Source organism: Aotus nancymaae, unplaced genomic scaffold, assembly GCF_030222135.1.
Source record: "Aotus nancymaae isolate 86718 unplaced genomic scaffold, 86718_ANA_hifiasm-v0.15.2.pri h1tg000036l, whole genome shotgun sequence".
Classification (NCBI taxonomy): domain Eukaryota; kingdom Metazoa; phylum Chordata; class Mammalia; order Primates; family Aotidae; genus Aotus; species Aotus nancymaae.
In genome coordinates, this window is record NW_026988450.1 from 68035705 (window position 1) to 68059628 (window position 23924).

Consider the following 23924-nt stretch of genomic DNA (forward strand, 5'->3'; position numbering starts at 1 on the left):
TCAGCCTCCTGAGTAGCTGGGATTACAGGCACGCGCCACCATGCCCAGCTAATTTTTTGTATTAGTAGAGACGGGGTTTCACCATGTTGACCAGGATGGTCTCGATCTCTTGACCTCGTGATCCACCCGCCTCGGCCTCCCAAAGTGCTGGGATTACAGGCTTGAGCCACCGCGCCCGGCCTATTTTATTTTATTTTTAAGACCGGGTCTCACTGTCGCCCAGGCTAGGGTATAGTGATGCCACCTTGGCTCACTGCAGCCTCAATCTCCTCGGGCTTGGTGATCCTCCCACCTCAGCCTCCATAATAGTCTTTTCGGTAGGAGTATCTTTATTTATGTTTACATAAATGCCTTAAACCTACTATGCCCTATAGTAGCTGGGACTATAGACATGTGCCACCATGCCTGGCTAATTATCATATTTTTTGTAGAGACAGGGTTTTGCCATATTGCCCAGTTTGGTCTCAAACTCCTGGGCTCAAGCAATCCACCTGCCTCGGCCTTCCAAAGTGCTGAGACTACAGTCATGAATCACCATGCCTAGTCATAAGTATTTTAAATATGTTAGCTCATTGCATCTTTGTAACATCCCGTGATGAAGATACTATAATTTTTATTTGAAGATGAGGATGTTGATTTCTTGAGAGATTAAATCACTAGTCCAAGGTCACCAATCTAATAAGCAGCAAAGCTGGGATGAGAATCAATCTAAACAATCATGCATAATGGGAATTACTGTCTTTGAACGTGAATTGGCACAAAAGAATGGAGTATCAGCTGATTATTTCAGAATGAAATACTATCATTTAAAAAGCAAGAATAATTCTAGGTTGCAGTACAGAACCATGTTAAAAAGAAGGCCTTCAAAGTCTAAGTCTATGGTTTGAAAGTTTTCGGAATACATACTGTGTAGATTTCCTTGACCTTTATATTCTCTTAACTAACTGAAAGTGTGATCCTATTTTTTAAAGTTATAAAATGCTTCAAAAAAAAAAAAGGAAAGAAAAAATGAATCCAAGTCACTTTCAGGATAAGGAGATAAAATAATAGTCTGAGAAGCAAATGAAAACTACAGACATCTTTGGAGCATATAAAAGCCACCTTCTTATAAGTGGTTTCAAATGGGTGGAGAAAATTACCATTCAAAACCAGAACACTGAGCCTTTTCAATGAGGCTTTGCAGCAGTTTCAGGGGGGCAAAGGTGGGGACTCAGTATTAATTATGTTGTTGGCGCCTCTCCATTCTGCCAGGCAAATATGTTATAGAGCAGAAAAAAATTACTTCTGTAAGCATCTATGACAGTCAAGAGTTAAAGAAATGTCATGCATAGGATAAAACTGGTAAATCAACATGCCATTTACAACTCAGAAACGTCTTAAAGAAAAAACAGAAAGAAATCTTTTAAAGGGATGCTCTATGCTAGATTCAAATCATCAAATTCAATTTCAATTTAGCCCTTCAAATCTGAAAAAAGAAAAAAAAAGCTACTTTTATTTCTGATTTTAGAGAATACAGGCAGTACCGTTCTGGATTAATTTGAGCCTGTGATGGCTCTCAGCACACTGCTATTATAGAATAGTCAGATTTTTGTTAGGCATAGAGGCAAACATGAAAACAGCTTTAGGTGGCTTAAAAAAAAAAAAAGATGGAAAGAACATCTCAGTGGGAACAAAATCCCCGTGAAAGTAGAAACAGATTCCTCTTCTTACTAAGGAACCTTAAAAATCATCAGCATGTTGATACTTTTATTAGGTAGATTCATCTTAAGGTTTATGAACATTAACTGTTTATTCCCCATCACTTCTTTAGGGATAGGAAGAAGCCCCATTTTCTTATTAGAAAAATCCTGGCGTTCAGTGGGAAAATGAAGTAAAAATAGAGGCTTCCCCTTGGTCCCCTGTCTGGAACTTTCAATGTCTAGCCCACTCCATTGGCTCCCCAGATACTTGAGACCACCTAGATTTTTTTAAGTTCTGAACCAAAATAAATATAGTATGCTGTTATATATTGATAGAATATGATAATGAAAGCCACAGCCATAAATAGTCTAAGAGAAATATACATTTACTAAGTAAGAAGTTACTAAAAACGTACAAACTAGAATAGAAAAATCTATAGGACATCCAGAAGGAGAGACCATCTTACTTACATTCTGTTAAGAGAGGATGGAACAAAGGAGAGCTGGAGGAGAAAGAGAAGGTGGGATGAGGCAGAGTGGGAGGACCTCAGGGAAAAAATACCTGGAGGGTTATTTTGAATTAGTAAATATTCAAAAGTTCCATACTTTCACATTTAACTGAAACAAAATAAAAATTAAATTGCTGTTTTGGGAATTGAATCATAGCTGTCATTTTATAAATATTAACAAAATAAAGGTAACTTACACAGACCAAAAGAATGTTCCAGCGTTCACCCCTTGCTTGGTGGCTGTAATCCATAGCTAATGAGGAAATATAAGCGGCTTAAAATGTGTTCTGAGTTTTGGTCAAAGAATAGAAAGTTTTAAAAACACATTAGATCAGATCTCTTATACTCTACTCACACCCCAGCATAAATTTCACATTATTCGTAACCATTTATATTCACATCTGGAAGTCAGAATCATGATTTCCACAAATGCTATTCAATACATTCTCTGCAAAAGCTCTCAAAAGCTCCTGCTATGATTCTAGTGACATATTTTTAAAATTCTTATTTTATCTCAAAAGCCTCTCTCTTCTGTACCTGTCTTTTCTGATCATTGTTTTGAATGTTTCACTTATGCGGCAGAATTCTGCTCATCAAAGGACCCAAGAGTGAACCATATGTTTCCTTCACTATTGAAAGCCTCACGGAGGAGCGCCCAATTTGGTACCCAGATGTCAGAATTTTGGAACCCAGCTTGTCCTGTTTTAGTTTAAACTAGATGAATAAGAAGGGGGAAAAGGCTAATTTTTAATCTATATTTTTCCTATATCTTTTGCCTAGCCTTTTAGTAAATATTATTTTAGAGGAAGGTTCCTAGAATAAGTTAAATGAACCAAGCATTTCATTAAGGTTTTTAAAATATTCTTTACAGAGTGTGCTATTGGGGAAGCGTAAGATATAGGAGCTTAGAACCTGGGCTCTGCAATCAGGCAGCTTGGATTTTTAAGCCTTGCTTTTGTCACTTACCAGCCATGTAGTCCTTTGGCGAGCTACTTAACATCTTTGTGTTTCTGTTTCCTTTACAATGTAGATGATATTATCTAGCACATAGGATTATTCTAAGCTTTAATGAGTTAATACATTTAAAGTCCTTAAACGAATGTCTTAACATCTGGCAAACATTCGATAAATTTCCGTCTTTATTATTATGCAATAATGGAAATAAATAATCCAGTTATTCTAAGTAACATTAAAAACAGCTTAAGATGGCAAGTGTCCCAAGTCTATGAGAAGAAACCCCCTCACTTAAGGAAAAAGATTGGAAGCAAATAAGAGAGAAAATTATAGTTTGCCTAAGACCAAAACAAAAATGATCTGGGAATTGTAGCCAGCCCCTTTTCTGGTTTCATCGTGACCAGCCTTTGAGAGTATCCTTGGCTGGGTGCGGTAGCTCACACCTGTAATCCCAGCACTTTGGGAGGCCAAGGTGGGAGAATCACAAGGTCAAGAGATTGGGACCATTCTGGCCAACATGGTGAAATCCCGTCTCTACTAAAAATACAAACAAAATTAGCTGGGCGTGGTGGCGCGCGCCCGTAGTCCCAGCTACTAGGGAGGCCGAGGTGGGAGAATCGCTTGAACCCGGGAGGTGGGGGTTCAGTGAGCCAGGATCGCGCCATTGCACTCCAGCCTGGCGACAGAGCAAGACTTTGTCTCAGAAAAAAAAAAACAAAAAAAGACAAAAAACAGTATCCTTAAAGAGGGAAAACTTATTTTTTAAGGAAATGGGTAACTGCGAGGTGGAGAACTTCGAGGACCTTAACCATTGTTTCAAAATGATCTGGAATGCCTGCCCTGGGAAAGCTTGAAAAGGGCCCCAGACCCCTACGGGCCTCTAGAAATCCTCAGCCCAAAACTCACAGCTATTGTAGCTGGCAAATGAGGGATGGGGCAGGAAAACATACAGTACACTCTTCAGTCTGTGGGTTCTGAGCTGCAGGAGGATTTCATGGCTCTGAGGGACTAGCCAGCCCTTCTTGGCCAGATTTTTGGTTCCCTGCAATGTTTGGAGACATAAGAATCTCAGATTGCTCTGAGAGCCCTTCACTCCATTTAGTCCAAAGCTCTTTCTAAAGACAAATTTGGGCATCCTCCAGTAACCCCAGCCCAACCAGGGTTCAAAATGTGTCCTGGACTTTCATTCATTCTTGTTTCAGCACCTCCACCATCAAGATCAGCTCAAATGAAGTGCTGGACACACTGTAAAACCATGCCAGTTCCCAAAGAAGCCAGTTTTATAGTAAGGGATCTATTTTCATACTTATTTTAATTGCACATACACAATCTTAGCACATCCAAAATCTAAACAACTTCCTAGAAGATATACTGCCTTGCTATTTCCAAGGAGATTGTACTAGGCAATATCTAGCATCTATGAAATTTAAGATTAATATGGAGCTTCATAAAGGAAAATAAATTTTTAATACAAATTTGTCAAATAATGTCCCTGCACTTTCAAAAAGTATACTGTAGAATGCATGCTGATGTTGGCATTATCTGAGCAACAGGAAGTTCTAAGAGTAATTTAGCTCAGTAACCCTTAGGGAAAAAAGATCACTGGAAGAGGTCTTCACAGTTTCAAAAGGAAGGATTATGCAGAATGAAAATGACAGAGTATGTTAAAATTATTATGATGGCAAAGTTAAGATCACTTGTTCTTTCTATTTTTCTGCACTTTCCAACAGTTTTACAGTGACAATCAGCTTATTTGTAATCAGAAAAAACAATCAATTTTAAAAGCATTATGTCTTGGAAGGATACAGTATAAAGTGTGGGGACAAATTAAAGGTAAAATTTGCATTTCTTCTAAAAAAAAATCAAAAAGCAGAAAAATTCTGCCTGTTTCTTGGTAAAAGTCAGGTTTACCACATTTTCAAAAAGAAAATTGAGAGCATGATCAGAAAAGTACAAAAACTGAACAAAAAAGATAAAATACTTAAAATGAAAAGCACATTCAAAAATCTGAAACAAAAGAATCCTAGCAGTATAGAAGCAGATGGGTCAAGGTTCAGCAAATGGTGCCAGATTGAACATAAAGTTCTTATAAGTTATATCAGGAGCTAATTTAAATGTTCCTTTGCAGGTCATATGTCTATATTTCAGGGCTCAGAAGTTAAATCTAGAAATTCCCAAGGGGAAAAAATGTCACTAAAATATTGGTCCAGAAGAAGAAAAGTGCGTACAAACCTACAAGTTTATAAAAGAGAGAGAGAGAAGCTTGCCAGTTGTTTGTTAATATAAGTGTTAAAATTTCTCTGAATTTGAATGCAATATAAATTTCTTCAGAGGGTGATTTAAAAAAGAAAAATCAGGCTGGGCACCATGGCTCACACCTGTAATTCCAACACATTGGAAGGCCGAGGCGGATGAATCACCTGAGTTCAGGAGTTCCAGACCAGCCTGGCCAACAAAAATCCCGTCTCTACTAAAAATACAATAATCAGCCAGATGTGGTGGCAGGCACCTGTAAATCCCAGCTACTCAGGAGGCTGAGGCAGGAAAATTGCTTAAACCCAGGAGGCGGAGGTTGCAGTGAGCTGAGATTGCACCATTGCACTCCAACCTAGACAATAGAGAAAGACTCTGTCTCATAAAAAAAGAAAAGAAAAGAAAACAACTAAAAAAAATAAACTTAAGTAAACCCTAGGTTTGAGCTTTCTTCCTTTAATCCCCAAATTCCCTGCATTGCTTTCCTTTATCTGGAGGCCCAGCTTTTAACATTTGTATCCTAGATGCTGCTTTGTGAAAAGGGGACAAATGGGAATGATATTGAATCTTGTGATATGTTATTTATTAGGAATCAAAAAGGCTTCCCCCACAGGAACCAAGTGGGTTAAATATGAAACTCAACACTTTCTCAAATTCAGCATGTAGCCTTGGGTGAAAAGAAGAAGTTTTGAAAAAGAAATATATTAGCCAAAAACATTTTTTCAAAAAACATAAACTACTAGTGTAGTCTTTCTAGCAGTTCTTTGAAGGGAAGTCATTCCTTTGCATTCAAAAGCATTGAGCTAGGATAAACAGAATTCTAGGAGACCAGGGGATGGGTGGGCACTTGCTTCAGCAGATCAATTGATGAGAATCAGAACAAGTTAAGGATGTGAGGCTCAGGGGAAGGCAGCAGAATAGACTGAGGCCATATGCAGCTGCTTTCCATGTGATTAGGGCCAGAAGGAGGTGAGTGAGGAAGCTGTTGGCATGTGGCCTGGGGCTGTCAAGGCTGAGATAGAGTGTTGTCCTTACGGCCACCCACCCTAGAGGAAGCACAGGCCAAACATGTCCCTGAAGGAAGCAAAGAACCGGTCCATCCAAAACACAGTAGCGGAGCTAGGCTCTGGATTGGGTCTTCAAAACAGAAATAAACCAAGTCCCTACCTGAATGGGATCCACAGTGTGAAGCAGATGTGTGAATAACCAACTTCAAAAGGAGGTGGTCAGGCCGGGCATGGTATCTGACATCTGTAATCCCAGCACTTTGGGAGGCCAAGGCAGGTGGATCAGTTGAGATCAAGAGTTCGAGACCAGCCTGGCTAACCTAGTGAAACCCAATTCTACTAAAAATACAAAAAAAAAAAAAAAAAAAAAAAAAAATTAAGCTGGGCATGGAGGCAGGTGCCTGTAATCCCAGCTACTTGGGAGGCTGACATACGAGAATCGCTTGAACCCGGGAGGCAGAGGTTGCTGTGAGCCAAGACTGCACCACTGCCCTCTACCCTGGTCGACAGAGCAAAACTCTGCCTCAAAAAAATAAAAATAAGTGGCTAAATTTATGACGGAAAAGATATAAAAGCCCAAAGGAGAACTTTCCCTTAGCCGAAGCTGGAAATGCTGAGGAAAGGAAGGCCTCCTGGGGACAGACACTTCAGCTGAAATTTGGAAGATAAATAAGAGGCTTCTAAGCAAAGGTGCCAGGTGAGCAGACCTCACCCTAACTAGGTACATTAGGACAGAGTACAAAGAGAAAAAAACTGCAGGTCTACAGTAGTATATGGAAAAGAAACAACAGAATAAAGAATAGGTTAAATGTTCCTGAAAAGAAATATTGCTTATCAGGATAAGAAAGCAGGCAAAAAGAAGTTAGCAATGACTCGTACTTTCCATCTAGTCAATCCCTTTTGGACTGGAAAGTCACCCCGTTCTATGTCATTCTTCTTCTCCTTGCTGTCTCTGTCTTAAACACGCATTCCTCCTTGCAATTTTACACTGCAGTCATTCACTAAAATGGTTTCTGTACCAACTCATTGAATCACTGATACTGGCAGAGAGCAATTCTACATCAAGCAACTTAAGTGATAAGAATGCATCTGCTCAACAATTGTAGTTGGGATCATGCCTATAATCCCAAAACTTTAGGGGCTGACGCAGAGCTTGAGCTCAGAAGTTGGAAACAATCCTGGGCAACAAGTCGCAACACTGTCTCTACAAAAGATACAGAAATTAGCTCGGTGAGGTGGTGTGCGCCTATAGTCCCAGCTACTCAGGAGGCTGAAGTGGGAGGATTGCTTGAACCCAGGAGGCTGAGACTGCAGTGAGCCAAGATCATGCCACTGCACTCCAGCCTAGGAGACAGAGTGAGACCTTGTCTCATTAAAAATAATAATAATAAAAATTAAAAAATAATAATAATCTGCTCCTCTTAGAAACACCTTACTCCAGAAACACTTACTTCAGAGGACTTGGGTCATAATGGGGTATTAGACTTGTTCCTCAAATCTCCACATTTAGTCAACCCCTAGAAATCCCATTCATTCCTCCCATTGCTGAGAATCTAGATTTAAACGGAACAGGGAACAACCCCATGGAAGTATCTCTCTACTAGAAATTCAGGACCACAGCAGAGAGAATTTCCAAAGAAACCAACCTATTTAAGGAACTCCATTAAACTATGTATGAGAAAGTAGGGTCCTACAGCAAATGACTGCTTCTAGTAGTGCGTGCTGAGGATTAGCAAATTAAAAGCAGACTAGATTTTGCTTAACTATTATCAAGCCTAAAAAAAAGAGACAGAATTAAATTATAAAAGATTACATTAAATTATTTTTGGAAGACACCTGGTGAGATTCAAATTTTCAAATGGCCATTGTACAAATGCCTCATCCCATCTACTAGGTTTTATGCTAGGACAAGAAGTAGCTCTTGTTCACCATGTCATCTGACCTCTATGCCATTAGCTAAATGCCGCGCATGGTTTAGTCCCTCGGTAAAAATAAATTGAGTTTAATTTAACTACCAGTTTAAGATGTGTATAAATATTTTCTCTTATAAATGTATAACAATTTATAAGACTTTTATAAATATTTTTTCACTGGTGACTTTAAAATGTAGAAGCCTCTGAGAGGATGACATAAATGCTTGCAGAATATTCATTAATTTTTTTCTTATAGTACTGTTAGTTGCTTATATTCGTATACTTTGACTAAAGTTTATTTTTAATTAATTGCTTTTTTATATAACTGACATATAATTGTGCATATTTATGGGATACAGTGTGATGTTTCAATGCATGTGTACACTGTACAATGATCAAATCAGGGTAATTACCATATCCATCACTTTAAACATTTGTCATTTCTTTTGGTGACAACATTCAAAATCTTCTATCTTAAATACACTACATTGTTATTTGCTCTAGTCACCCTACTGTATAATAGAACACCCTACTGCATAATAGAATAGAAAAATACTTTCTATGTGTTTTTTCAATATGCCAAATTTCAATAAAATGTGTTTTTAAATTTAGTTACTATGCTCCTGGGAATTTTTTTTTTTTTTTTTTTTGAGACAGTCTCGCACTGTCACCTAGGCTGGAGTACAATGGCACGATCTCAGCTCACTACAACCTCTGCCTCCCAGGTGCAAGCGATTCTCCTGCCTCAGCCTCCCAAGTAGCTGGGATTACAGGCGCCTGCCACCACACCGAGCTAATTCTTTGTATTTTTAGTAGAGACGTGGTTTCACTATGTTGGCCATGCTGGTCTAGAACTCCTGACCTTGTAATCCCCCCACCTTGACCTCCCAAAGTGCTGCGATTACAGGCATGAGCCACCACACTCAGCCAATCCTGGGAATTCTTATGGTGGTCATCTTGTCCAAGATGACAGAAACACAAGTTAATTTCACCACAAATCTTGGTCAGCATGAGGAGAAAACTAAACTTGGTCGAATGTGTCAACTTTGAGAGTTAGTGAGGAAACAGGTAAACAGAGTTGAAACAGAGACTTCACTTCATGGGGCAGGTTAACAGCATTTCCCCTGCTCTGCTTTTACAGAAGTTAATGAATATGTGGCCTCATCTTCTTCTGAGTCATCCTAACCCAGAGGAAACCTAATGTCAACACTTGGTGTAAGGTGATCCAATTTGATAAAATTACTATTTATCTCTAATCCTTTAAGATTCTTCAGGTAAGTTTGCTTCTATGATCAAATTAATATAAAAGACCAACTAGTGAAAGCTTAATGGAGCTCTAATTTCAATCATTTTGTTTACTCATAAAATATCCCCCTATCATAAACTTTGAAAAATCCACCCTGTCAACAAATTTCACTATGATCACAACCCAGGCCACTGTGGACTTCTGGGAGTCAAGCCTGAATAAAGACAGCAGAATCAGAACATCTTTATAAAGAAACTTTTCTGCAGATGTACAAGTCTTCCAATGTTTATTTTTTTACAATAAAAAGCTCATATTTATCCTTGCATACTGATTTACCTGTTATGCAATAGAAATAGAAATATTTTGATCACAAATAACCTTTTCTTAAAGCGAGATACCGTAAGAAAAATTTCTATTTATAGTCCTTATTTTGCCCATAAATTGCAGCAAACATTTACAGGTACAAGATCATTGAGGCATGGGATACATGGATATGTGCAGACACTGCCCACCAGTCATGCCACGGTTGAGTGCACAAAGTTCTCCCAGTTCTCCTCCCTAACCAGTGCTCCAGGAAGCCACTGTCTCCAGTCAGAATTGGCATGAGATGGAACCACTTCCCATCCTTCTTCTACATGTTTCTGATTGCCTGCGAGCCCTGAGATATGTTCCTAGATGATTCTGATCCTTCTGGCCAGAAGCCTGTACACTTCAGCCCAGCACATTCAACAACTGTGGCTTTATGCTGCTTTGCTCATGTCTGACCAAAGCAAGTTGCCTAATCATACACATGGTCACAGGAAAAACATTAGGTAGAAAGCCACCTACAACCCTTTTTATTTTCTGCCCAGTCATTTGATCTGAAGTAAACAGGGTGACTTCTTTTCAAAGTATTAATTTGCTATTTCAGTATCGAGGTAGGATTCTGCTTTTTATATTTAACTTTCATGATTTTTAAAAAGTAGATTAAATAAAATAATTCATGAATTTACTGTGTGTTTCAGTGAGTTCCCTTTTTTCCAGCAAGTTTCCCTGTTTATGTTATTATAGCATCAGGGCTAAAATATTGGGGAAGTCATAGTCCTACACTTCTCTTTTTCATTACACCCCTAAATCTGGGAAATCAATGAGATCTGACTATTTCTTTTTCAAAATGTTTCCGAAATTCACCTCATCATGATTGTCACCACCATAATCCTAGGGAAGACACTCATCATCTTACACTTTTCAGTCATAGCCTCACACACATACATATATACACAGAGACACATGCACATATGTATACATACATGTATATTACATGTGTATATATGTATATATGCATGTATAAATGTATGATATATACACATATCAGATACATATATGCATATATGATACATATACACACATATTTCATGTTTATATGTATATTAAAAGTATCCAAAGACAGAAACATTGCCATACATGAGGAAATTATATGCAGTTTTTCCACATCTAACAAATTTGAGGATGAAATGTTTCAAAACACGGACACACACAAACACACACACACAATAAATGCAAAACTTACCGGTTGGCCTCCCCACCATCTATGATTAAATTTCTCTCGCCCTCGCAGATGAAAAGTGGCGTCAAATACAGGATCATACATTGAATTGCCGACAATTCCATGTGATTCTGGATATAGCCCCTTTTTATAAAAGCAAATTTATTGTTAAAATAATAATATGATAATTCACATATGTAAGTTCTAGTATAAATTTTCTTAGCACAGAAGGTTTTATAGCAATATTTAATTTCCAAAATTATATAAAACATATATAACCTTCACTGTGTATCAATTTGAGCAAACATAAATAATACCTATGGGATGAATTATAAGCCATCTGAGAAACTTGATATGATTATAAGAAATTTAATATTTTTTTTTACTGCTGTAATTTAATAAGATGACAGTAATTTTCGCTACGATAAATTAACCTTCAGTTTGAAATTTATGCATGTGCCTCCAAAGAAGCTTTTATTCCTAAATACACTTTTCCTTCTTTCTAAATTCTATTCCTCCCCAAAACAATTTTTAAAAAGAGAAATAAATTATGTTTTAAAGAAGAAAGAGTGGTAGAATTTGAAGTACCTGAAAATTAAAATATAGTCCTGAAGTCAATATTTTTATTTGCAAATTCAGAAAATAAACAATAGACCCTTTGGTATCTGAGAGAAGTTTAATGTATGTGTTCAAACAGAACTACACCTGAAAAAAGGTTTCAGCTTTAAAGTTAGAATGAAGTTCAATCACCCACAAAGTTGTAAAAGGCATTTGCTGTGAACAAGTGACCCAGAAAAGATGGAAAACAGAAAGATAAGGAACACATTTTAAAAGTAAAGACTCCCTTTTAAAGTCATTCCAGGATGAAATCAGCCCATTGAATATATATCATTTGAAAAAATACTTACAGTGGCCAAAGTGTATAAGTTAGGAAAGGTTTTAGTCGGGTACACCGGTCTCATGTAGGGAGAATGTGTGCCGCAAGACCCTGGAAAGAGAATTGCAAATATCAGAACAAGAGAACCAACAGGAATTGCTTATAGAAAATCCATTTTATAAACACTCAGACACGTGTTGCCTTCACTTTTGTATTTCAAATAATAAAACACATTTAAAACTACGTGCCCAGAGAGCTCAAAGCCCACAGCCCACTAGTTACTGTGGAGATTCTGGATTACAGATGAGAACACAGAGTATGGAAATTACTTACTTAGTTTTTCAATGTTAGGCATGACCTTGCTGCCTTTCTTCATGTATGATGCGCGGAAACCATCCACAGAGAAGATGATTAATGGAGGGCGAACAAACCTTAAACAGTAACACATCAAGCTTTTAGAAACATTATTGCCACAGAGTTGCCATTATGCCTAGTGATTCTCAATAATGGGAGCAATAATTTCCAAGAAGAAACTTCGACCAGGCACGGTTGCTCATGCCTATAATCCCAGCACTTTGGGAGGCCGAGGCGGGCAGATCACCTGAGGTCAGGAGTTTGAGACTAGCCTGGCCAACATGGTGAAACCTTGTCTCTACTAAAAACACAAAAATTAGCCAGGCATGGTGGCACATGCCTGTAATCCCAGCTACCCAGGAGGCTAAAGCAGGAGAATCGATGGAACCTGGGAGGAAGGGGCTGCAGTGAGTCAAGATCGTGTCACTGCACTCAAGCCTGGGCAACAGAGCAAGACGTGAAGTCCAGCATTAAAGAACAAGGTCACAAAAATGGCCTGAGAAGAGGCTCCAGATTTCCTTTAATGTACTTCCTCCATTGGGGGCTTTCACCTTGCAAACAAGGTTATTCACAACGTAAAGAAAAGACAATGTGTTTTCCCATTTGCCACCTGGAAAGCTCCTATTCATTCCTTAAAACCCAGTTCACAGTTCCCTCTTCTAAATTGTCCATTGCTCACACTTCTGAATTCCTTCAAGACACTAATTCGTATCTTTCATCCTTCCTATGTGCCTCATTTTACTTCACATCATAATGATCTGTTAATATCTTTATCTTCCTCACTAGTTTCAAAGTAGTTTGTGTCTTATTCACCTTTCTATTTTATAGACCCATAGTAGGGCTCTAATAAATATTTTTCAAATGCATTAATGAGCAACTGAACATGAAATTAATAACACAGATCTAAGCACTTATTAAAAACAATTGCTTTATTTTTTAATATAAAATAATTTCAAAAATAATTTACATTATTGATGATCTCTAAAAAGTATAACAATAATGGGCTGGACGACCAATCTATCCAGATCAGGATCTAATTTTAAAAACAGCTTTGTATTATATTTTAAAGATATAATTATTCAACCAGAGTTGAGAATACTGAAATATGTGCAAAGTTATTTCTAATCATTTGAAGCTAAGTGAGCATATAGGCTTGAGTTTATTTGAAGCCATGTAAGAAATAAGACATTTTAAATGAGTCACATATAAAGCACTTAGAACAATACTGTGTAAGGGTTCACTATAATCATTAGTATCTTATATAGTCACTTAAAAGGACTCTTACTGGCAGAGTGCAGTGTCTCATGTCCGTAACCACAACACTTTGGGGGACTGAAGTGGGAGGATCTCTTGAGTTCAGGAATTCAAGACCAGCCTGGCCAACATGTTGAAACCCCATCTCTACTAAAAATACAAAAATTAGCTGGGCATGGTGGCTACTTGGGAGGCTGAGGCAAGAATCACTTGAACCAGGAAGATGGATGTTGCAGTGAGCCAAGATCGCGCCATTGCACTCCAGCCTGGGCAACAAGAGCGAGACTCCATCTCAAAAACAACAACAACAACAAAACCCTCAAAAAACTGAACATATTCATTTAACTACAAGCCAGTCGTGGTTAAATTGGAACTGCCCAACAAAAATATTCTGTCAGTCATTCACGATCTGAATTCTTATGTATGAAATCTATTAAGTTATGGTACAAATTTAAAAGTCACAAAACATTTCTGTTTTGTAACAAATAACACAGTGACCAGTAATTACTCATTGGTAACTTTTTTGAGATGAGCTATCAAGTCTGCCCTTTCTGCCTTGATCTTCATGTCTGTGAAGATTATTTTTGTTCCAGAAATGTGCTTCTTGGGATTCTCCAAATAATCCATGAGTGTCTCCTCTCCCCAGGTGATGCCTTTGTTCTGATGGGCTTCTGTGTAAGAGAATCCAATGGCTTGATCTGTCTTCTGCTCAAAGAGACCATGGAGATTTGACCCAGTCATGAGCTTGCCTCCCTTTCCAACAGTGTGGAACTGGGCACACTTCTGAACAAAAATCCTCTTGCCTTTTTCAACATCACCCATATTTAATTCTCTTTTCTGTCACTGGTGCTATAAAGGTTCCCATTTGGAAGATGGATATCCCAGTGTCTTGAATGACTTTTTTTTTTTTTTTTTGAGACGAAGGTCTCACTTTTTCACCCAGGCTGGAGTGCAGTGGTACAATCTCAGCTCACTGCAACCTCCACCTCCTAGGTTCAAGCAATTCTCATGCCTCAGCCTCCCGAGTAGCTGGAATTACAGGTATGCTCCAGCATGCCTGGCTAATTTTTTGTATTTTTTTTTAGTAGAGATGGGGTGTCGCCATGTTAGCCAGGCTGGTCTCAAACTCCTGACCTCAAGTGATTCACTGATCTCAACCTCCCAAAGTGCTGGGATTACAGATGTGTAATCAATACGTAATCAATGGATTAATTATTGGATGACATAGTTTTAAAAGTTCTCTAGTCTTCCTCTTTCACTCCCAACTCCCCCCAAAATAGTCAAAATAAGAACTCCAGAAAAAAATACTGAAAAAAGTCATAGCCAGAAATGTTTCCTTCTAAGGTGACATTCAGATGCACTTTGTAAAATCTTCAGCTGGGGTGGAATATAGGGGATGTTCAGACCCCAATATGTGCAGAGGTGAGTGGAGAAAACTGGAGAAAAAAAATCTATCCCATTTCAAGATGTACCTTCAACCTTCTGACTGATGATTACTCCTAAGTACTCATAAGTTTGCCTGTATAAGATTATTTCAGTTTCACATTGTTTCTAAACACTTCTCTTTTCATTTCCTGTGAGAGTTTATCAGCTACTACATAAACTGCAAAATATTCATAAAACACACTTACCCTGCAGGGCATTCTGGGGCCTTTATTTCCTCACAGTCATCATCAACCCAATGGGACTCTCCTATAAGGAAAAACACATAAATGTACTGTTGAATCTAATTACAAGTACCATGTCTTGAAGCTCGCAATTCCAGGATGTGTCCTGTTTGATACTTTCTTTATGGGATATCACCAAAAAAGAAATTCTTAAGTAAAACCTAGTGTCTGGTTAGGCTTTCCCATACATGATGGGAAAGCTAAGATTTAATAACCGCAAGTGGTGTGGTGTTTATTTGAGCCTTCCGAGTCTAAATGGTTTGTAGATTCAAAAAACCAGTGGCGTCAGTGAAAAAAATTTCATGTTTGTATCCCTCCAGAAATAAACTGTTTGGTCATTAGATGGAACATTCTCTTCTCCACCACTGAAGATCTGAAAGCCATAGAAAGCATGGCAAAACTTCCCTTTAGAGACTAAATTAAAAAGCCTCAGAATCTATGGAGATAATAAATGGAATATTACAATAGAAAGATTATTTGCCAATAAATCTGCATACAGCCCTTGAATTTAGAAAGAAAAACACCGCTAAATTTTACTTTTATCTTCCACCAAGATCTAAGATCATAAACCTGTCTTTCCTGAGTTACCACTATCAAGAATAGAGAACAGAAAAGGACTCCGATAAAAAATAAGCTTTCCTTTGAAGAAAATAAAAATTATCAAAAAGAATTTGCCTTAAAGTATTTTAAGACAAACAGAAGTTACACATCCTGAACAGAAGTAAAATTTGTAACCAACACATTGGAGAAACTGCTCCCATGGAAAGAGCACTGGAAATCCCTGGTCAATAAGACTCTAACTACTAGACAATGGGGTAAGTAACTACTATGCTTCCTTAAAATAAAGAAGATTTACTACACATGTAGTAACCCAGAGCACACACATGGGCCTCACAAAAGTACTGAAACTAGAATTTTAAACCAGTAAAAACCAGTGCTTAATGATTCAATGATCAATGATACCAAGGACTTCTTTTTCAAAAAATGAAATATTTTTAATATCCTTTGTGGTTTCCTGGTACACTTGCTGCACAGGAAAATTAAAAAGGAAAGGGAAATAAATTATCAATCAATTCAATGCTTCAAAATAAAAGCATAATTGTTTGGGTAGGGGAAATTTTCGAATTTAATATAACACCCTCTTGCCACAACTAAACACCTTATATATTTCAGAACTGACTTGATTTGTTTCCTGAAATCTTTTTTTTTTTTTTTTTTTTTTTTTTTTTGGAGACGGAGTTTCGCTCTTGATACCCAGGCTGGAGCGCAATGGCGCGATCTCGGCTCACCGCAATCTCCGCCTCCTGGGTTCAGGCAATTCTCCTGCCTCAGCCTCCTGAGTAGCTGGGATTACAGGCACGCGCCACCGTGCCCAGCTAATTTTTGTATTAGTAGAGACGGGGTTTCACCATGTTGACCAGGATGGTCTCGATCTCTTGACCTCGTGATCCACCCGCCTCGGCCTCCCAAAGTGCTGGGATTACAGGCTTGAGCCACCGCGCCCGGCCCCTGAAATCTTTTAATAGAACTTCTTAAATGTTCCACATCAAAGATAATGAAAAGGGCTTGAATTCAAAATTTTAAAAGTGACTTACAAACTATAGATAAAGATTCTTGGATCTTCCCATGAACTTCTATAAGTGGGCAGCATATCAACTTAAACCCTTTAAAGAGAGTAACTGCATCTTCGATTTTTTTTTGTAGTCCACTGACTATTAATTATTGGAATAAAAGCATCATATTCCACAATCAACCAGACAAAGCCAACACTCATGCATGTATGGCTTTAGGGTATAACAGGAAATGCCGACCCCCTAGTCCCCTTTACCGGCAAGTACCCCATCCCTGGGCAGTTGCCAGTGCCTTGGTGAACGGCTTTCATCCAATGTATAAAAAAATCCCTGGCCCCTTGCCTCGAGAGTAGCAACTTGGATTTACTTTTCAGAGCAAGCAGTAGAGGGAGGTGAAGCTATATGAGAGCACGTCCTCCCTTGCCTCTACCCACTCCTACTGCCCTAACCTGCCTCCCTTTCCCCCAACATGGTTTTCCTGCAGTACATCCATTCCCTCAATAAACTGAATAAACGGAAATTCTGGTTTCTATCCTTGTTACTTCAGATCAATGAAATGCAGAGTAGCAAAGCTAATGAAGAAGCATGAGAATAAAAAGCACAATTCACCTTCCTCCCAAACTCATATCCAGGGTCATCTAGTCCTAACATCCAGGATCTCCTGGAGCGCCTCCAGTTTTAATTCTTTTAAACCTCAGGCCAATTTAAAGAAACACGTACCTTTGCAAACCACTTGGTAATTGGTACAGCAGTCTCCCCTGGCCAAGCAGTCCTCCGAGCAGTGGCAGGCATTTTCTTCATTTCTGACTTCTCCACATCTGTCCTTAGTACACTCCCAGCCACGAGCTAAAATCATCCCAATAAAACATTTTCATTGCTGTGCACCAACCAAATGAAAGAAGCCACAATTGCTTACAGGATTTCCAAGGAAGAGAGCTAAAATCTCACATCATTTACTCTGCTTGTGAAATTTGAGTTGGCTTGAGGCCCAGAGGACAGTTGGAGACCTTACAGATTAAGATGAATTTCTAAGTTTTCAAATCAGAGAACAACATCAAATGCAATTGGGTTCCTCTGGAAGAATGAGACCCTGAAAGGCAAGCAAGTGTCCCCACTATTCTCGAATAGTTCTAAAGGACTCAACAAATTTATGGCATCGAAGGTTTGTGATAGGTCTATCTATTGCAGGGATGGTCTCTATAGCTTGGCTCTTTTACCTTCTGAAGTAGGTGTGCTTAGCTTTATTTTTATTTTATTTATTTATTTATTTATTTATTTGACAGAGTCTTGCTCTGTTGCCCAGTCTGGAGTGCAGTGGCGCAATCTTGGCTCACTGCAAATTCCACCTCCCTGGTTCAAGCGATTATCCCGCCTCAGCCTCCTGAGTAGCAGGGATTACAAACATATGCCACCACGCCTGTATTTTTAGTAGAGACAGGATTTCACCATGTTGGCCAACTTCATCTCAAACTCCTGACCTCAAGTGCTCCTCCCGCCTTGACCTCCCAATGTGCTGGGATTACAGGGATGAGCCACTGCCCCCAGCCTAAGGTAGCTATGCTTAGCGTTAACCAGCGTGGTTTAAACACAAGTAACAGGATGACTACATGGTCTCTATCTGCACCTGGAGGTTAAAGTCCTAAATAAGATGCGAAGAGTATAAAGGGGGCATTACAACGTTTGCTCAAAATTCTAACTGCTGACCAAGTGTCGCCCTACCTACAATGACAAGTCAGAGTTTCTACTTTCAACAAGCCAAGTAAATGGGTTACAGATTTCCCTCTGAGCATACCTGATAGAGAGCTCACTGCTTAATTCCTACATTCAGAAAAATAACCTTTCCATTTTAAAAGGAGTGCTGTGGTTTTTTTTTACTTTTTCATCTGCTAGAATGTAAACTCCACGGCAGGAAAAATGGCAGCTCTCTCTTCACTCTCCTATTTCCAGTGGTAGACTGTAAGGTTGGGAGACTGTGCCTGGCACATGCTAGGTGTTCAATGAATATTTATTAAATTGAATTGGAAATGACCATGGAGATAAAATATAACTCTTTAAATTCAGGACTACTGCATTGAGAACGTTCATAGTTAATCATTTACTCATTGACTCAGATACCATGTTTTCCACGTTCTCGGTGCTAGGATATCATGAAGAACAGGAGAGACTAGGTCTGTCTTCATGGAGCTTACATTCCAATTGCAAAAGACAGATCATAAGCAAGTAAACCAAGAAACAAGATCATTTCAGCTTGTGTCAAGTGTTGTAAAGGAAGTAACAGGTAGCACTGATAGAAAAAGACAGGGTGAAAATGCTGCTTCAAGAGGCAGAATGGTCAAGAAAGGTATCACTGAGCTAAAGTACATATGAATACTTCAGGTCTTTCTCTCTTAAGATATGTCATAAGTGGAAAGAAGGGAATGATTTTGAAAGCAATGCTGCCTCTTAGCAATATTCTACCAAGAGAAACGATTGTTAGGTGAATACATTAATAAAGAGATATTAGTTGTTAGGCATAAGCTAATTTTTATATTTTTAGTAGGGACGGGGTTTCACCATGTTGGCCAGGCTGGTTTCGAACTCCTGACCTCAAGTGATCCGCCCACCTTGGTTTCCCAAAGCGCTGAGATTACAGGCATGAGCCACCACGCCCAGCCATTCTGGTTTTTTAATATCCCGTTTCCATTCCCTTCTCTTTTCAAGCAGATTAAGTGCTTAGAATTGCTATTTAAAAGGATGATGAATATAAAGATTTATTAACACAGATACTTTCCCACACATGCATACACACATACACAGCTGGAAACATATACATACATACACACATAAATACATACTGAAAACATACATACATACTGCTAACAGACACATACATACATACTGAAAACATAGTAATCAAAGTTTCACTGAACGCTGGTTGTTTCTAGGCAGTACTCCCTCAGCAAAGAAGACTTTCGTTTCTCTCTTCATCCTTTTATTATTATTTGATATTTGACCCCTTCACATTCAGGATATGTTATCATCTTTGTACACAGGGAAATGGACTATAAGATATTATCATATCCTGTCTTTAATAAACCAAGGAAGAAAGGCATGAACTACATTCAGATAGAGAGCTAAGCTAGAGTCAGGGGATCCATTAAATTTTGCAAAGAATTCTAAGACCAGGAACCCAGAAATTTGATATGACATGCCAGAGACAAGACATTCAAGGTAGGAAGGAAACATAAAACTTCAGTAAATTCCTTAGTGCCAAGCAAACACAGATTGCCGGCTTGAAATAATGTTTTAGAGCCAAAAAACTTTGCTGGAACATCTGTTCCATCTATACATTCAGCTTACAATAGTCTCTCCAATTTGGTTTGCAGACCCACAACTAAAAGAAGCTGGGAGAAGTTCCAAAGGAAAGCAACCCCCAAAAAAGTGGTTAAATGTTTGGAAAATGTATTCTTAAAAAACAAAAACAAAAAAAAAACAGCCTAATGAAGCTCTTCTTATTGTAGGGATGCAGGAGGAAAACTAATGAGAACTAGTAAGGAAGTTCATGTTGAATTTCATATAAATCAAGAGCTACCACTTAAGCAAAACACAATAATATCTATTTCTAATGATGGCATTTAAAAGATCAAACTAACAGCAATAGATAGTAAGAGTTAGGTTTTTGAAAGAACTGTCTAAGCATAAAAGTCCAAAGATAAGAAATAACTGGTCAAGAAAACTGTGGAAACTGCTTCTGGTGATGTCAAGAACAGGACTGACTGCTGTCTTTCTTGGATAGTGTGGGTATGGTGTCATCCAGAAGCATGATGGATAGCCTACAAGGTATCTCAAAAATCCTATCTGAAATATTGGGCTTTGAAAACAGAGTAGGTGGGATGGCAGAAGTCCCCAGAGGTGTTTTTCTCAATTCATGTGCATTCATCCAGAAGCTTGTATATCCTAATAACTGTTCCAGTACAAAAGAAATGTAAAGAAAGTCACAAAAACTGTGGAAGATTTTTAGAGCTACCCAGAGTGTGAGACTCCAAATAGAATTCCATAACAATTTTCCATTTGCACAGACAGCAGGGAGTGACCGGCAAACTAACTGTTACTATATGATGAGATGAAGTAAAACAAATGCTAGAAACTGGGTAAGCAAGAAAAAAAATTTTTTTTAAGAATGTACACAATTAGGCCATGCACAGTGGCTCGCTCCTATAATCCTAGTCCTTTGGGAGGCCGAGGTGGGAAGATTGCTTGAAGGCAGGAGTTCAAGACCACCCTGACCAACACAGTGAGATGTTGTTGAAAGAAAGAAAGAGAGAGAGAGAGAAAGGAAGGAAGAAAGAAAGGAAGGAAAGGAAGGAAGAAAGAAAGGAAAGAAAGGAAAGAAGAGAAAAGAAAGAAATTAAGCCCACATGCCCTAGCAGTGAATGTGGGAATTGAGAGCAAGAGATAGAAATGATAGAGGTGAAGAAGAAAAAAAACCTTTCCAAACTCAGCACATCAGGACTGCAGCTGCAAAGAACCATCCTCTGCTGCATCTTATGTGGAAACAATGGTCATTGACACAGGGTATGCTCTTCATACAACCAATAATCATTCAACAAACAAAACTAAAGTCCACAATTTGAATAGACCAAAACAGGTGGCCACTCCAGGATGCGTACAGTAGCAGGCAGTCTTCAAGCTGTCTACTTGAAGCTGGAGAAGACTCATAAGTTACATACCTGTCTTCAAACAGAGCTCATCAAAGTCATGGCAGCAACTGGTGTAGCTCTTACACAAGTTGTCACAGCGACAATCAGGAGGTCCAACCTCTTGAAGTTCAAAGCACCTGCCCTTGCAAGATCCAGAGATGTTGGTCCAGGGGGAGTCTGATAGCACTGCAAAGAACCAGAGGCAAAGACAATGGATTGGAGCGTGATCGTGTCACCATGGAGAGGTGCACTGGGAGGCTGTGCAGTGTGGTGCTGCAGTAGGCTCTGGAGGAGAAGACTGGCTCCATTACTTGCTACGCAGGTACTCCGGGCAGGTTGCCGAGCTTCCTTGTTCTACGATTTCCTAATCTGTAAAGTGGGCAACTCATAAAAGTAACATGTTGAAATGAGAATTAAATGAATCAATCCATTAAAAAACACTTAGCAGCATGTCAGACATATAGAAGTGCTGGCGATTGGTTTGATTACTATTTATAATTATCATTACTCCAAATCTGTGATGGTTAGGGTCCCTGTAGGTGTAACAATGACTACGGAGAACAGTACCTTGACCTATATCCTTAGGAACAAGAGAGTATGTCCCTATTTAAAAATCCAAAACTTTTTGCAAGGAAAATTTAGTCCAGATGTTCCAAGAACAGACCGAATATATGAGATTGGAATAGAAGACTTTTACAATTCCAACTAGTGTTTTACAAATACAAGCTCTACAATCTTGGCTTCTCAAAAAAAAAATCCTCCATCAATATTTTCACATGATATAAGTGTATATCAGAAATCAAAGGAATCAACTAAAATTTAGGGGAAAAAATGAATTCAGTAAGATAAAAATTCCACAAATTTGTAATATGCACATAATATAGTTTCAAAATTAAATGGAAGTTTCATTTCACAATAGTACCTAAATGGTAAAATAGCTAAGTATTTTATTTGGTATAAATTTAATAATACGTATGTAGAACCTACATGAAGAACATCAGAAAACTCTACCAAAAAAAATTTTTAAGATCTAATTAAGATCAGGCGAGGTGGCTCATGCCTGTAATCCCAGCACTTTAGGAGGCTGAGCTGGGTAGGTAATGTGAAGTCAGGAGTCTGAGACTAGCCTGGCCAACACAGTGAAACTCCGTCTCTACTAAAAATACAAAACTTAGCCCAGCATGATGGGGGTGTCTGTAATCCCAGCTAGCAGGAGGTTGAGGCAGGAGAATTACCTGAACCTGGGAGGCGGAGGTTGCAGTGAGCTGAGACTGCAACATTGCACTCCAGCCTGGGTAACAAGAGCAAGACTCCAACTCAAAAAAAGAAGAAAAAAGATCTAATTAAACCTGAAGACTCAATGCAATCACAGCAAAAAAATACCAGGAGTTCATGAAAGTTGAAAGAATATCAAATAAATATTTTAAAATAGAAAACCTCTGAAAAGAAAAAGCAATTTGATAAAGACTAGATAACAAAGTATATACTGAAGTTAAATAATGAAAGTAGTTTGATACTAGAAAATAAGTAGATTAATGTTGTGGGTGGGGCCCAATCAGTAAGTAGTGACTAGAAATAATTAAGTTTGATTCTCATCCCAGTATACAAAACAGTTTCTGATGAATGGAAAATATAAACAATCTCATAACTGTTTCTAGAAATGAAATTTTTCGTAAAGTAGAATGTAATTTAGAAAGATCTATCAACATTTTAAAATGCTTATAAATGTCTCAGCCAGAAATTCTATTACTAGAAATTTATTATTTACCCATATTTGCAAAAGTTTGCCAAGCTAGATGTACAAAAAAATGCCCATTGTTCATCGTAGTCCTTTCGTTATAGGTGAAGAGACCCTGAAATAAACTAAAGTTGTTTTTCCCATTAAGAAAGAAAGAATCGCTACAGCCATAAGTGGACTATTGCACACGTCTTAAAAAGAATGAGTCAGATCTGTGTACGCTAATATGGAAAGATCTACAAAATATATAAATAAGTGTTTTAAAGAATAAATATCGGGTAGAGTATGATATATTAGACTTTGCGTTTAAAAATAGAGATAAAGAGGGCAGTAAGGATACAAATAAAGATAGAAAGAAAAACAGAGCCAGAACTAGAGAAGAGTAAAAGACAGGGTGAGGCAGAGGAAAAATGTAAATGTTCAAGTTTGCATCTGTTTTTTTTTTTTTTTTTTTTTTTTGAGACCGAGTTTCGCTGTTGTTACCCAGGCTGGAGTGCAATAGTGCAATCTCTGCTCACTGCAACCTCCGCCTCCTGGGTTCAGGCAATTCTCCTGCCTCAGCCTCCTGAGTAGCTGGGATTACAGGCATGCACCACCATGCCCAGCTAATTTTTTTTTTTTATTTTTAGTAGAGACGGGGTTTCACCATGTTGACCAGGATGGTCTCGATCTCTTGACCTCGTGATCCACCCGCCTCG

General features: G+C 38.4%; 1 protein-coding gene across 2 annotated transcripts in view; it reads right to left on the reverse strand.

Annotated features, from left to right (window-relative positions):
- The window catches only part of ENPP2 (ectonucleotide pyrophosphatase/phosphodiesterase 2), an 82078-nt gene that overhangs the window by 47917 nt on the left and 10237 nt on the right, over window positions 1-23924 (reverse strand). For both annotated transcript variants that reach the window (XM_064384548.1, XM_021671266.2), the window contains exons 3-9: window positions 21519-21674; window positions 17530-17655; window positions 15203-15263; window positions 12297-12394; window positions 11995-12074; window positions 11111-11230; window positions 2386-2441 (exon numbers count right to left, since the gene is read on the reverse strand). In XM_064384548.1, coding sequence (XP_064240618.1) covers window positions 2386-2441; window positions 11111-11230; window positions 11995-12074; window positions 12297-12394; window positions 15203-15263; window positions 17530-17655; window positions 21519-21674 — 697 coding nt within the window. The remainder of the gene's footprint in view (window positions 1-2385; window positions 2442-11110; window positions 11231-11994; window positions 12075-12296; window positions 12395-15202; window positions 15264-17529; window positions 17656-21518; window positions 21675-23924) is intronic.